The sequence below is a fragment of the Hetaerina americana genome, unplaced genomic scaffold, assembly GCF_022747635.1.
Source record: "Hetaerina americana unplaced genomic scaffold, ioHetAmer1.1.p SCAF_31, whole genome shotgun sequence".
In the NCBI taxonomy this organism is placed as follows: domain Eukaryota; kingdom Metazoa; phylum Arthropoda; class Insecta; order Odonata; family Calopterygidae; genus Hetaerina; species Hetaerina americana.
Window position 1 is genome coordinate 1,122,671 of NW_027286886.1, and position 15,514 is coordinate 1,138,184.

At 41.8% G+C, this 15,514-nt stretch overlaps 1 protein-coding gene across 1 annotated transcript in view; it reads left to right on the forward strand.

The window, feature by feature from the left end:
- Nucleotides 1–209: 209 nt before the first annotated feature.
- The window catches only part of LOC139691243 (neprilysin-1-like), a gene marked incomplete at its 5' end in the record, with an annotated part of 132,659 nt that continues 117,354 nt past the window's right edge, over nucleotides 210–15,514 (forward strand). Inside the window, one exon of the mRNA XM_071588988.1 lies at nucleotides 210–348. Within this exon, the coding sequence (XP_071445089.1) occupies nucleotides 210–348 (139 nt within the window). The remainder of the gene's footprint in view (nucleotides 349–15,514) is intronic.

A 15,514-nucleotide genomic window follows, 5' to 3' on the forward strand; every position in this document is an offset into this window, starting at 1 on the left:
GGGCTTATTTAATGTAGACCTGGTCTAACTTCTCTCTCCCTCTCAACTCACCTTCTCTCTCTAGGAATCCGGTCGTCGAAGGTGACGGCGAGGATTGGCGCCGCGGGGGTGGGGTGGTGGTCACCGCTACGGGCTCCGACGACAGGGACGCCGCCTCCGACCGAGCGTCCGCCGCCGCCGACCGAGCGCCGGACGCCGCTACTGACCGAGCGCCCGACGCCGAGCTAGCAGCGTCCGCCGTCGCCCTCGAGTGCCCCTCGACGCAGGCACAATCCACGCACGGCCTCGTGTGCGCGGCCGCCCTCTTGCTCCTGCTCATCCTCTCGCTCTTCTTCCTCGTCGCCTATGGTGAGGAGTCCTTCAGTGGAGGGGCGCACCGCGGAGCGTCCATCCGCGCCAGCCCCGGCACGGATGGATGCTCCACGAGAGCAGGGGCGTGAGGTCGCCAGCCCTGCCTGTGCTCGGCGACCCCGAGATTTTGAGTGAATCAATGTTTTAATCCAATGATGACTAGGGGCATGCACACCAGAAGCTCGTCTGAAATATAGGGTGCGAGAGCATAAATTCCTGTTTAAAAAGGGTTTTGCCATATAAAAAATGAAGTCATGTTGCCGCACCTTGCACTTGATATTTCTGCCCATTTTCCGTTTTAGAGTGTATTTTAGGAGACTAATGGCTGTCCTACAGGCTGTCGTGTAACACGATTGCCGACATAATTATGTTTATATTTGAAACTTCTTGGTGGTATAATTGATAAGTCACTCCCATCGGGAGAGAATGGGCAGCGGAGACGGCTTTAGAAGAGTTCACCACTTTAAGGGTATGAATGTCACAATAATTGATTAAATTCGTATTTGAGCACCAACACTAATTAATTAATGGCTCTGTAACAAACGTTTAGAATTACGCAGTGAGTGCCAAAGCGATCCAGGAGAGAATTTTTCTTGAACTTACATTTTGAACACCCACTAAGCGCAATAGAGATCTCATTTCCAAAAATTTGTAGCAGAATTTGGTACTATATAACTCCATTTTGAAATGTATGTATTTAAGTACATATTAATATTTGCGGCTCACTTTAAAGGAAAGAATGTATCAACCTCATGTGCTAAAATATTGTTTATTAGTCCACAATCCTCGCCAATTCTTATGCTTACTAGCTGCGGAGCGTTCGGACTTTAAATAAATGATAAATGAAAACCGTGATGAGAAACTTAAAAATTTAAGAGTCTATTATTATATTCTATTCCTGCAAATCTTCATGGTGGAAATTTTACTTTCCTTCCCATTACTCCGGGATTAAGAAGTCTAAAAAAGCCATTTGAAAATTGGAAATGATTTGAAATTGCCTTTGAAATACTAATGGGCCAATTAATATTGACATGGGTCAGCATTTTGCACCAGTTAAGCTAATAGGGCAAAGGAAACGTGGAGGAAAGAGCAGTGCTAGAATTTGGAAGGTTTGCAGAAAAGGAGAAAAATGGGTGCACACTATACGAAAAGGTGACGCAATGATCAAGGAACTAAGAAGGATGCAAAGAGATAAATTAGGTTTACACTAAAACAGGTGCAATTATATTCATTAACATGGAAATAGATACAAGGAAAAGAAAATAAGAGAGTTGGACGAAGGAGAAGCCGAGGTTTTTTTGTCATATAAGTGTGTTCCCATCCCTCTGCCTCGTATCTATATCCATGAGAACAAATATATGTTCACCATTTGGCGAATTTTCGTGTTTGAATGCGTGTGTATAAACGAATATATATATATATATACATATATATGTATATACATATATATATGTATATATGTATACATATGATATATATGTATACTGTATATATATATGTATTAATATATGTATATATAAGTATATATGTAGGTCGCGGTAGTCCAGGGGTAGTGCGTTGGACGACTGACCGGAAGGCCCGGGTTCGATTTCCGCGCAAGTCTCTGGGCACCTGCAGCTCCACCCAGGCCATGTGATTTTTCGGGTACCAGATCTTCCAGGGGAAACCATAACCGGCACAGGGAAAGGAACTGGCCCCCTACCCTGAGGGGTGAATTTCACACGCCGTCGAGCTTAGTACTGGGTGAACTCTGCCATCACCTACCAAACCGACCTTCGGGTCGATTGCTGTGTTTATGGTTTTTTATGTTTATATATATATATTTATATGTGTGTATGTATATTCATTCACATGGAAATAGATATGAGGAAAAGGGATAGGAACACATAGAAAGGACGAACACAGGAGAGGTGGGGACGGCGGAATCGAACAGATCCCAATGAATAATATTTGTTATATAAATATATATATATAAAAAACAATGTATATATATATATATATATATATATATATATACACACACACACACACACACACACACACACACACACACACACACACACACACACACACACACACACGCCAATCTCTTCATGGGCCATCTCGAAGAGACTTTCCTGTCACAGCAAACCTTCCAACCTCTTTTCTGGGTCCGCTACATAGACGACATTTTTATTCTCTGGACATATGGCCCTGGGTCTCTCAATAATTTCCTATCTGCCTTAAATTCATCTTTCACTGTTAAATTCACCTCTTCCATTTCAGACTCTACCATCACCTTTCTTGACACGGAAATCTCACTTCAAAACAACAAATTCACCACTTCAGTACACATCAAAGCCATTAAACATCAGCAATACCTACACCACACAAACAGTCATCCTCAACACACCAAACGCTCGATTCCAAACTCTCTCTCTATCCGTGGACACTGAATTTTCAACACCACAGCAACTCTCAACCAATATTTTGACAATCTACGTCTTGCACTCCTCAAACGCGGTTACCCAGAAAAGCTCCTACATAATAAAATCCAGCGCTCCACCCACCCGACCACACACCACATAGAAACAAGCCCATATCTGACTCAGGACTCAACCTTTGCACCACCTATTTCCCCGGATCAAACAGACTGAAAACTTTCCTTAAAGAACTATTTCCAATTTTACATGAAAATTACGCGACCTCATCCTTACTACCCCAATGCCCATCTATCGCATACAGACGATCCGCCAATCTCAAAAACCTTCTGAGATCCACCACCCCTTTGGCGCCCCCCGTGACAAATTTCCTAATATTTCCCCTACTTGCAACCGCCCCCGATGTAAAACTTGTCTACTTCTTAGGTCTACTCCCCTCTCCCTGCATCCCCTCATTGGCCCCTCACCTCGTTCCCACACTAATTGCCTCTCTAAAAACAATTTATTTTTGTCATGCAAACAATGCACTTCCTTTTACATAGGCGAATGCATTACCCCATTATCCATTCGAATAAACAATTCGCAATTCTGCCTCACTCTCTTCTCTTCCTATCCCTTCACACGCAAATTCCCACAGCCTTTCGTTCGGCCAGTGCTTTGCTATTAGCATCCTAAAATCCCTACCCGATTCAGCCACCAATATACTACCTTGATCAAAAATTTCCCGGAATTTATTCAGAAAATTAAAAATATAAGTTTATTCATCTAAATCTATATTGTCCCCTTCAAAGTAATCCCCATCGACTGCAACACACTTATGCCAGCGCTTGATCCAATCCTCGAAACATTTTTTATATTCGGTTTTCGGTATGTCCATCAGTGCTTCCTGCGATTTTTCCATTACTTCCTCTCGGCTGCTAAAACGCGTTCCCCGTAATGGTTTTTTAACTCGATTGAACAGAAAGAAGTCACAGGGAGCCAAATCAGGTGAATTCGGTGGCTGTTGGATGGTATTTGTTGCATTTTTCGTCAAAAAATTACGAATAATGATAGCACTGTGCGACGGTGCGTTATCATGGTGCAAAATCCACGAGTTTTCTGCCCACATTTCTGGTCTCTTTCGGCGAATTGCTTCACGCAAACGTCTCATAACGCCCAAATAATACTCTTTGTTTACTGTCTGGCCTTCTGGCAAAAATTCATGATGCACTACACCGTTGTAATCCATGAAAACCGTCAGCATTGCCTTCTTTTTTGACTGAAAACGACGTGGTTTTTTTGGTCTCGGCTCATTTGGTGAACGCCATTCACTTGCCTGATGTCTGGATTGCGTGTCGTACTCATAAACCCACGTCTCGTCTCCAGTAATGATCCTTTTGATGAATGTGGGATCGGATTCAGCCTCGCAAATCATGTCTTTTGCGACGTCAACACGGTCTCTTTTTTGCATGAAATTGAGGTCTTTTGGCATGCTACACGACGGAAACCCAAATCATTAACCACAATGTCTTGGGCGGATCCATAGGCAATGTTCAAGTCCTCCGCTATTTCTCTGATGGTTAATTTGCGGTTATTGACCAACATTTCTTTCACTTTATCAATGTTTTCACCGACTTTCGATGTCGATGGTCTGCCACTGCGTTCATCATCTTCGATTGACTCACGACCACTTCTGAACCGCTCGTGCCACTGGTAAACGACCGTTTTTTTTAGAGAATCGTTGCCGAAACACTTTTCCAACATTTCCAACGTCCGTGCGCCACTAAATCCGTTTTTTACGCAAAATTTAATACAACTTCGTTGTTGCAAATTTAAATCCATTTCTGCAATTGTAAAAAATCGCCAACACACACAGAGATAGATGTACTCTTGGCTACGTAACTTTTGCAAATGTCAAGTTATGACACTAAGATTTAAAGGGAATATCAACAACAGATGTACCAATTTAACAAAAAAAACAGAACTCAAATCGGAACGATGGGAGCGCCACACGGTGGTTATTCCGGGAACTTTTTGATCAAGGTAGTAGAGGTGAGAACTCGAGAATCCGCGTATCTATTAGCTTTCCGATCTTTCAAAATTCCCACCCTTAACCGCCATCTTTAATTTCCCTCCCAGCATTCCCTGCACCTCCCCTCCCCTCCCCGTCCAAACTCCTTTCCCCTCTCCAGCATATTTTCTTACTTGAAGAAGGCCTCGGAGAAGGCCGAAAGCTCGAACAATTTACCGTGTGAGTGTCCTTTTAAATGTTGCTATTCTATTTGTGTTCTTTTGTGCCGTCCCATTATTGTGCTTCTCGTGTGAGTGCTTCCGTATAATCGATATATATATATATATATATATATATATATATATATATATATATATATACAGGGTTCGTCCAGAAAATAAGTGTACTGAGGTCAGGAAAAAAAATTTATTACACTTTTACATATCTTAAGCTAATATTCCTCAAAATAGGACCCTTGTGAGTCGATACACTTGTTCCAGCGGCGTTCCCATTCCTGGAACGCTCCCGCGAAGGCATCATCGGGAACCTCTCGAAGACTCGTCGTCGACCTCTTCTCTGCCCTCCACGAGCATCTTGTGCCACCGAAAGATCATCTTTCTGGACATGGCTGACTCCCCGTAAGCCTGGTTAATCATACCGACAGTTTCGGTAGACGATTTCCCAAGCTTTACCGCAAATTTGATGGAATAACGCTGCTCCAAAAACTTCGGCATCGCGTTCCATGACGTGGGTCGAGCGTGAAGGTTCGCGTTAACAGAGCTCCTCACTACACCACAGCTCAGAGCCGACTGCCTTTTTCAGCGTCGCTTGCCAACATACCCCCCTCCAATCGCAGCCCGTCAGAGCGGTGCTGGGCGCGCCTGGAGCGGCGCGCCCAGCCCAAGAGTCAGTACACTTATTTTCCGGACGAACCCTGTATATATATATATATATATATATATATATATATATATATATATATATATATATATATATATATATACATTCAAACACGAAATCCCGCCAAACGGCGAATAAATACTCATATATACAATCTGTTTCTGTATATATGAGTATATATATATATATATATATATATATATATATATATATATATATATATATATATATATATATATATATATATATATAAAATATATATAGCACTTTTTGAAAGTCTCACGGACGTGAATAATAATGTGTAACACTTAGCACTAGTGGACACAGACAAAAACACAGAAACACAAAATAGTGAGTCTCTTTTTTTGTGTGTTTCTGTGTTTTTGTCTGTGTTCACTAGTGCTAAGTGTTTTGGCCCAAACGAGTTTTTGAAGAGTGAGCGAAATATCAGATATAAGAAGGACGACAAAGAGCTACTCTTTACTTCACTTCCTTGGAGTTGTCTATTACATGTTGCCTCTCATTGTCTGCCCGAATGGTGAAGTTCAAGGACTTCTCTAAGTGAGCTCCTACCAAAACCAGTCCAGGCCACTAGATACTCGATTTCTACCTGCTTTTCATCCACTGTCTATAAGTGTAGTTGCTGCGTCTGACTGATTACTGTATCGTAGCTGTAGTTATTTATTGTTAAATATTTTATGTTTCATTTTTTTATATGCTTAACTATAGTTCTAGTGTTGAACCGTCCCCGTAATCTCCTATGTGAAATCTTAAACTGTTCGTGTGAGTGGATAGCGGTTTACTTTTTGCGTTGTAGAGTGCGTGTATGCGGAATTTGAATCGAGTTTGATGGTGCGTAGGATAGAGGAATATATGCAAAGTGTTTAGCATTGTTGGAAGGCTAGAGAGTAGGTTAATTTATGGGACGTTTAAAGTAAATTATCGAGATAGCAATGTTAGGACTTTTATCCTTGTGGAATCAGTAAACATATACAAGTACTTCAAGGACATCCACTAGATCCGGTAACCGGTAACATTGGCACTAACACTGAAAGACATTTGACAGTTGCTTATCCACTAACACGTACTAAATTACAGTTGTACATAATTGCGGTTGTCATTCAAAATTAATCTATCTATCCATTTATTAAACTGCGGAATCCTCAAAAATAAGAGAGCGGGCCTCGAGCATATAATCTCAGTTCATTGTGCTGATATAGTTATAGGCACAGAAAGTTGACAATCTGGTGATATAAACGGCCGAGAAAATTTCTCAATTTATTTAAAAGTTTACCTACGCTATAGAGGTGATATACCTGGAGGAGGTGTTTTTGTGGCAGTGAAAAGCATTTTTGAAAACAGACCATGCGTGAAGATTCAAGATTCAAATCTTCCGATATTTCTTCCACGTGGTTCCATTTTCCAGGACAGCAGTTTCGCCGGCGTAATTTAATGATTTGCAATGTAATCTCCGTGACGCTAATTTATGCTCCTTCTATATGCCTCCAAAAATTCATGCACTAGATGAACAAATATATCAACTTAAACATACAAATATTAAATTCACCATCAACATAATTGGTGGTGAATTTAACTTTTCTGGCATAGATTCGGACATAAGTAGCATTAAAACTCAGATCCGTGTCTACAGTTCTTAATACAGTAGTTAATTGTTAAAACTAGTGCAGAGAAACTCCCTTCATCGAGCAGTGCGCATACCAACCTGTGGGGGATCGAGATGGTGCGGGGGCTAACGTACTGGCTTCCCACCCTGAGGGCGCGGGTTCAAATCCCGGCGGTGTTGAATATTTTTCAGAGGTTTCTCGATCCCTACTTGAGGTGCTTTGTGGAGGGCACTTTGAGTGAGTACGCCGTCCGTCGGATGGGACGTTAAGCCGCGGACCCCTTGGCGCCTTTCGTAAAGAGTAGGCTAATGCCGACGCCGGGTTTCTCTCCACCCTTCATCCTTTCCTGTCCTTCCCCTATGGCGCAAATGACCTTAGCTGTCGGTCGCCTCCCCTCAAAACTACTACTACTACTACCAACCTGTGGAAAAACATATTAGAACTATTTCTTACAAACACTCCAGAGCGTATTCTGAGTGTAACTAATGACTAGGGCTTGAGTGGCCATAAACCCGCTCATATCAACTTCGACGTAGACATAAAAAAGACTATTAAACCAATACGAAAAATTAATAATGACTATAAAGCTGACTTGGATAGTTTTGCCAATAGTTTCAATTCTTCCCTAACCCAATTCAAAATGTGCTTGGATTATGCCAACATCCACGAATCTTGGAGGCTTGGACACAATTTGTCAGAATTATGCAAAGGAGCATCACCGACTTTACTCCTCAAAAAACGTTCGAACAAATCGTGACTCCAGGGGGTACAATAATGGTGTTAGGAAAGCCCTTCGAAAGCAGAGAAAGTCATACACAAGTAAAGGAAAGATAGTTACAATTTTCACCAGATAATTTTCATAGTAAGGCCGGGTTTTGATATTTTACATCATCGTCAGGTACCAAAATGAATTCAAGTGCAGTCTTATATACATTTATGCGTTCCGGGAAGGGGGTGTGGACGTGGAAGGCAAGGAAGGACGGAGGAGAGGAAGGTTAGCCAAATAACCAATTGAATGCAAAATAAAAAGTTTGAAACATGTTGACAAAAGAGTACACGAAGTCTTTGTGGTCCACATGGGTGAATAACCAATCACATATAGGCAGTAGGAACGGTGTCAGAAAGTTAGGCGGTGGAAGTGGCTGGAAAAGACGGAGGGGAGAAGAGAAATATTGGCATAGGAGTATGAAATATAAAGTTCAAAGTTTTACAAACAGATCTCACAAATTCTGTGAAGACAACTTTGGTTATTCGCAGCTATCTTCGATCAAGTCAGGGAAGAGGGGGGTAAGCAAGGTTGGGACCAGGGCCAGAGGATTACGGTCCCAAGGAGGGCCGGGGAAAAAGTGAGGTCCTTACACTTGGTACACATATTGGGAGTGGGTTGGGGGAACAAAACAATAGGAAGGGGCGGTTGTGTGTCACACAGCAGTACGGAAGCACTAAAGGAAGTTGATGGAAAAGATAGGGGAAGAGGAGGTGAACGGCATGTCATTATGGAGGGGGTTGTTCTCCTTAACCCGTTGGACTATTTCCAATTGTTCGGTTGCGTCTAATTTCCTGCTTTTATTAAGGACATGTGGCACTTGCAATTGGAAGTCGCAGGCGTGGTTGACTACTAGTTAGTGTGTGGCGATCATTGATTTGGGTTCCCTGGCATCATGCACTCCTCACGTTCTTTAACTCGGGTGGCGAATTTCTCCCCGCTTGACCCACATAAACAGCTTTGCACTCGCATTGAATCACGTAAACACCACTCTTCCGTGTATTTTTGAAAGCATCTTCTCGATAATTCTCTTCGCATCCCAAGCGGTTCCCAGCCTAATTCCTCTAAAAGGCCTGTCAAATTCGTCTTCTTATGGTAACAAAATTTCAAGAAACTGGCGGATTTTCTCCGAACTTAATTAATTATTATATCAAGGATTCCAAATGCTTGTGACGTATTCCAAATGTGCCCTTGCTAAAGCGAAATAACACCTCTTTAACTATCCAATTACGGTTCCCCACCGCCTGATTAAGGACGCCGAGTTTCTTTAAGGCGGGTCCTCATTTCTCCTGATATGTGCTCTCCATGAAAAGCGTGGTTAGTCTACCCCCAAATATTTAACTTGTTCCGTCGTATTTAGCCCTTAATTATATTATTATAGAGAAAAACATTAGCTTAACACACAAATTATTCACTTGTCATGTTTGTATTTAGATAATGTGCCATTTTACTTCAATATCCACAGGAATATGCATTGAAAGTGGATCGGATGATAACTTTCAAACATTTTGAAATAATTCGTTAAGTATTTTGTCAAATGCATGCATTCAAGTTAAGTATGCATACGAGATGACTTTAGCTGCTACATGAACCCTAGCAAGACCTGTTTTCTAAAGAGTGAATCCGTTGACCCCATCAAAATAATCCAAAATAGTACTGAGAGTTGAAAAATAGCTGAATGTGACGAAACTCAAATACACTCATTAGAGCAGGCAGCATTGGAAATATCCATTCTGATGAATAATAAATTAGCAATATCTCCAATTTAGAAGCGCTTAGGGAGATTGTAAAGTGAAATAGCTTTTGTTTATAGTCAGTATGAAAATACCTGGATAATTTTTTTGAAGAATGAATATTAGTTAGAGAAGTAAAATTGTCTTTGAAGTGGGATTAGGCGAATATATAAAAGTGTTAAGCTAACAATGAGCGATTGAATCTGTCCTTTCCAGATACTTCATGCAAAATCAATATCTATTTTCAAATAAATTATAAGAAATTTTGACGGTCATTCATTAGAGCCAGAACTTTTTCCTGTCGGGCTAACAGTGAAACTATTTCCGACATTTTAAATTTTTTAAAATATTAGACGGACGTGCGTGGCGATCAAATGAATTTCATCCTCAATATAATTTAAAACGATTAAACTGATGATAAGCGTGTTTTATGAGGGAAAATGGTTAAAATAATGAAAATGTCTTGTGTTAATACGGCTGACAGCGGAGTGGAAGCAACAGAAGGTACAAGTCATGTTAGCATTGGCGTATTCTATGCTGTCAACGCAATTTTATTACATTGCCTTCCATCCCGTGTCGTATTGTCCTGCTCAGGGGTATTTTTTGAACTCCCGGAAGAACAAGTCAGTGAGCGAACTGATTGACTGGGTCCTATTCAGTATAGAACTCTCGAAAGAACGTCCCGTCCAGCCAACACCCAAGGGGCACCTTGTGATTTCACTTCCTCTCTCCAGTGTCCCCAAGGACGGAGCTAAACGTCCCATCACGGAAGCCTTCCTCTCCGGTCGCTTGCACTATCCCTCGCTGCAAATCCGAGTGCTCCTGCATTAAAGTTGCTTTGGGTGCTGCAGACTGGGTTGCTGAAAGTCCCATTCCTATTATACCCCTTCTGGAACAACAATTCAAAGAAATATATGTGCTTACGGATTTAGCCTTTGAGTTACGTCTCCCTAATTGGTGTAATACACAGCGCGGCAACATAACTTCCTTTTTTAAGGGGTTTTGCTTCATAAAAAAGGAAGGTATGTTGCCGCACCCTGTAATGAATTCAAATATTCTTATTAGATATTTGCAATTCATCACGTCATTCAATTAATAAACAAATAAAAATTTCTTTTAGCACTAATCTAGCAGAAATGAAGTCATATGAAATAAAATAAACTTGACGTTCCTCTTTTCAAACATGCTTCCTCATCTAGAAAAATGCAGTAGAGGCCACCCATCCTTAGCCGTAAGGCCTTGGAAATCGAAAAAAGAACCGAAGGCTCAACTTACCATCGAGAAATTTCTTGGGGACTCTCTCCACTGGAGTTGCTCACGGGCTAAGGACAATAATTCCGGCCTCGAGCTTTTCTTCCGTCAGATTTTCAATCATCTCCTTTTGATGAAAATATTTAATTGTGTAACATGGCTGATGACCTAACACTCCCCGCCTCACTCCTTTGCGGGGTCTTTCGGGGCAATATGTAGATGTAGAAAATGCACACGGTATGACCGGCAATGGAGCGGTGGATCGTTTTCTGTGGGGATGCAAAGAATTAGTCGCCATCGGTGGCATTTCCCCGAAGCAGGGATAATCGGATGGGCGGAGGCTCGCCATGAATACTGCCGAATTGTAATGATAGATCCGTGGAATTCGAAATTAAGCTATTTGACTCGATTTAGTGGCAGGGAAATCTATTCTAAAGCTTCGGAAAGCTTCATGACTGTGATAAATACGTAGCAAAAATTCATTTAAATATATTTTACTTGGTAGCTTTTACAACGAGAAAGTTATGCAATGCAGTCGTATTACAACGAAATGCGCAGAGTTCGGTCAAACTTTGGGAATCATAAATAAAAAACTGCGGTATACAGGTATAAAAAACTGCGAATCGTCATTCATTAATTGAGGGTAGAACTTGCCTTGCACTAATCTCCATATGAATTGTGAAATTCCCACGTCAGGGTAAGAGGGCAGTTCCTTATTGCCTGTGCTGCCTCTGGTATCCCAGGAAGACCTCGTAGCCGGAAAATCACTCGGGTTAGGTCAAGCTGAGTGTGCCCAGAGGTATCATAGAGACTCGAACCCTTGGTCTACGGTCAATGAGAAAGTAGACGGGAGGGAGAGAGAAGGTAAGGGAGAGGTGGGGTTGTCGGAGAAGAAGCAGAGGGCAGAGAGAGAGAGAGAGAGAGGAGAAAGTGGTGTGGGAAGGGTGAATTGGGAGAGGGAGTGTCGCAGTTAGAGGAAGAGTCGCAGGGATATTTGATATTTCTTTTGCTTAGTAATCTCGGCGGGATAAGCGGAAGGTGTCGTCACTTCCGCCAAATCCAAGGGTCTCGATGGGACAAGAAGGGACCCGGGCATAGAATGTGTTAACATATAATGTCATTTTTGATTCAATCAATGGTAACCTTTGATGAATGACCTTTCTCATTCTGCGAGCCTTTTGTCATTTTAACTACGTGAGATCACTCTCTATTTGGGCAGTCAATATGCAGCAAATTGACAGCGTTTACGTACCTAATTTTGATAAAAGTGCACACTTTGAATGTGACTTTTAATTTATCTCATTCATCATTTTATCCGTGTTTAAAGTCACTCGTGCTCGCTTCATACTCTTTGCGGATTTTTCTCAGCCTCCTCAGGAGGGTCATCGTGACCTCAAGATTTTATTTCTGGTTGGTAAACGGAAGGAATTTTCTCCTTTTTAAGGTTTAAATACGTTTTCCCAGGAGTATATTGGAGTGAATTGATCCCTTTTGCTTTGAAAGCACATGTATTAGGATTAGTTTGGTCATCTGCGAAGGACAGTGGTTAATGCTGAGCATGTCTGAGCTCTCTATGCATCTACTACTCTATGTACGGGGCATTTTCATAGAGTTAGGGCTATAAAAAATATATTCATCAGAAAAAGTTTTATTGACGTTTTAGTTTCCTAAAAACCTACTTCACTTTTTCTACTTAATAACCGTTCCCTTCTAAGCTTTTTCCACAACGCTGCAACAGATTCCTTTATCACTCAGCATTAAAGTTCACCGCTATTCAATTGATCTAGTTAGCAACTGCCGTCTTGAATTCCTCATCGTCTTCATACCGTTGTCTACGAAGCCACTGTTTCAAGTGCAAAAAGAGAAAATAGTCGCTAGGTGAAAGATCGGGACTCTCGTAGTGGTCCAACAACGTTCTTCCATTAAAAATATTTGCTCTGTATGTTGGTTGGTAAACATTTTCGGTACTCATCTAGCACATAGTTTGTGATATCCGAGTTTTTCCGTGACAATCTGGCGAACAGTGGCGCGTTGTCCAACAAGGGGAAATTTATCATCCAGAGCATTAATCGTCGATCAAATCGCAGTTCTCGGTCCATTTTTGAACGATTTCATCGGTCTGGGTACTGGACCTGCCACTCCGCTCTTCATCATACACATTTGTGAGGCAATGTTTGAAGTATCGACACCATTGTCTAACGATTCCGTCACTCATTACTATAGGACAATAAACGAGGCACAACTGCCGATGCATATGGGCAGCTAATGATCCGTTTGCACACAAAAATGGAATAACACCAGGCGATTCGTAAGTAGCGGGAGCAACAATTTTCCCGGCCATTATTATCTGAATTCACCAACAGGCAAGCATCTACTGAGTCACTTTAGTGGCGTGAGAAACAATCAATAGAATGCGCTACATGCGAACAATTTCGTTCTGACCTGGTATATACATAAGAGTTTAAATATATGAGAGAAAGGCCCTTATTTTGTTATGCCTGGTGTATGCAAAATAATCTACAATATTTTGCGTGTTCTCTGCTCTCCGATTACAACTCCCTCCCCCGAAGCCCCAGGGTCTTATCCGAGCCTTCAGCCACGCTGTAAATCATGCCCTCTCATCAGCTCCCTTTGTGTCGGCATCAGCTTCCTTTCACCGGCCAAAATAGCCACATCCCACTTTCAATTTCATCATACGGCAACTGCACTACAAAGAAAATTCATATGAAAACTAAAGTGGAACCAGTCTACTTCGTTTTACGCCATTGAAAATTCTAATTCCCTTTCTATCCGCATCGACAACCAAAGGGTTTCTCGCAGTTTCCGGTCCCAATGTCTTAGGGAAGGTTGACATATGGTTCTGTGCCGCAGAGTAAATACACCAGTGGTTGGATAATGAATTATTTATTACAAGCGAGTGATCGCAAGGAAAACTGACCAAGCATAGGTAGAGGTGCGAGGGAGGCCTCGCACCTCTAATCTCCCGCAAGAGGGACCGGCAAGTCATGGAAGCGAAAGGATGGCAGATGGTCGGGAGGGAGAAAGGGCCCCCGAAATTCAGACCCGCGAGCATATAGGGCTGGCTTGGGTACAAAGGGCAGCCGCAGCTCATTGACCGATCGAAGGAGTAAGTTAGGGGGGAAGGCAGGAGTTGATTGTGAAGGCCGGTGACACAATTCCACGAACCTGTGATGACTGCGATCACAATCGTGGACTTAGCCCCGCTGCTCATGACTCCTCTCCTCCAAGCCGTTGCTCTGGCTCGTTAGGGTCGGCTTGCGCCCACCTCATGTCATGTCGCTGGTTGCTGGTTTTGCCCGACGACACCAATGTACCCCCTCGCCCACAATCTTTTCATTTAATAATTGTTAATAAAAAACGGAATCATCAATGGTCTAGTTGTTGAAGTCATTTTACCCACCGAGACTGAACAATTTTCATTTAACTGAATTGTCTCCGCTTACCCAAAATTTGGTATAGTCGTAAATAAGGTCCTTAAATTAACTCTTTCTCATATTAAAAGGTAAAGAGAAACAGGAGGGTCCAAGGAACCATATTAGATCCCGGTGTTACATAATCTATATGAGTCGTCTCACGATTTCTCACGTGGATACCACTAGCAAATTCAGGTAGAATTTCAAATACTCTTTTCTGAAAGCAAATGTCTAAATTTTGGCTGTAGGAGGCGGTATGCGGGTGGAGAGAATGTGCGTCAAAGATAGCGGATTTGGTGAAGTAACGGTGATTATTCAATTGTATCTAAAGGATGTTAGTGCATCTGCCAATGTAGACGAAATGATAGAATTTGCTTGATAATCTGCATATAATATCTGAATGTGGATTAAAATTGTGGATAACCTTTTGGTACTGAAAAGAAGTCTACTACTGGAGAAACGGGCAACACAATGTCGTCGTGTACATGGAGTGCAGCGAGGTAGTAAAAGAGAATAGAGAGAAGTGGTTTTGTTAAGAGCTTGTGGATTTCAGATGCTGTCTAAGTTCTCGCTCATTTCAATAAAACTGGAGGACATATTTTGGTGATTAGTAGCGCGGATCTTTATTTGTGTTAAGGGGGATTTTAACTCTTTTCAAATGAGATTCATTTTTTACTTTGGAACGGCAATTTTTGGCCCCAGAAAAAGATTATTTATGCTTTGCATGGGGTCTTGGAATATGATGGAAGATGGGCGAGAACATTTTTTTGGTATTGTTTCCGAGTACACTCGTTTTTCAAGGATTTACGTAGTGTAATTGTGATTTTTTTAGGGAGGAGAAATCGTTGAAAACACGTTGGTCTCTGTTGGAAAATTATAGGAGGATGAAGTGATTGGTGTGTGCCGGGTGGCAGTCTTTAAAGTAAGGGAATGTTAAATTTGTTAGTTTTTGTGTTCTAGCAGTAGTAGTTATTAGGGGAGGCAACCGAGAGTTGAGGGTATTTGCGCCATTAGGGATGGATGGGAAAGGATGAAGGGTTGGAA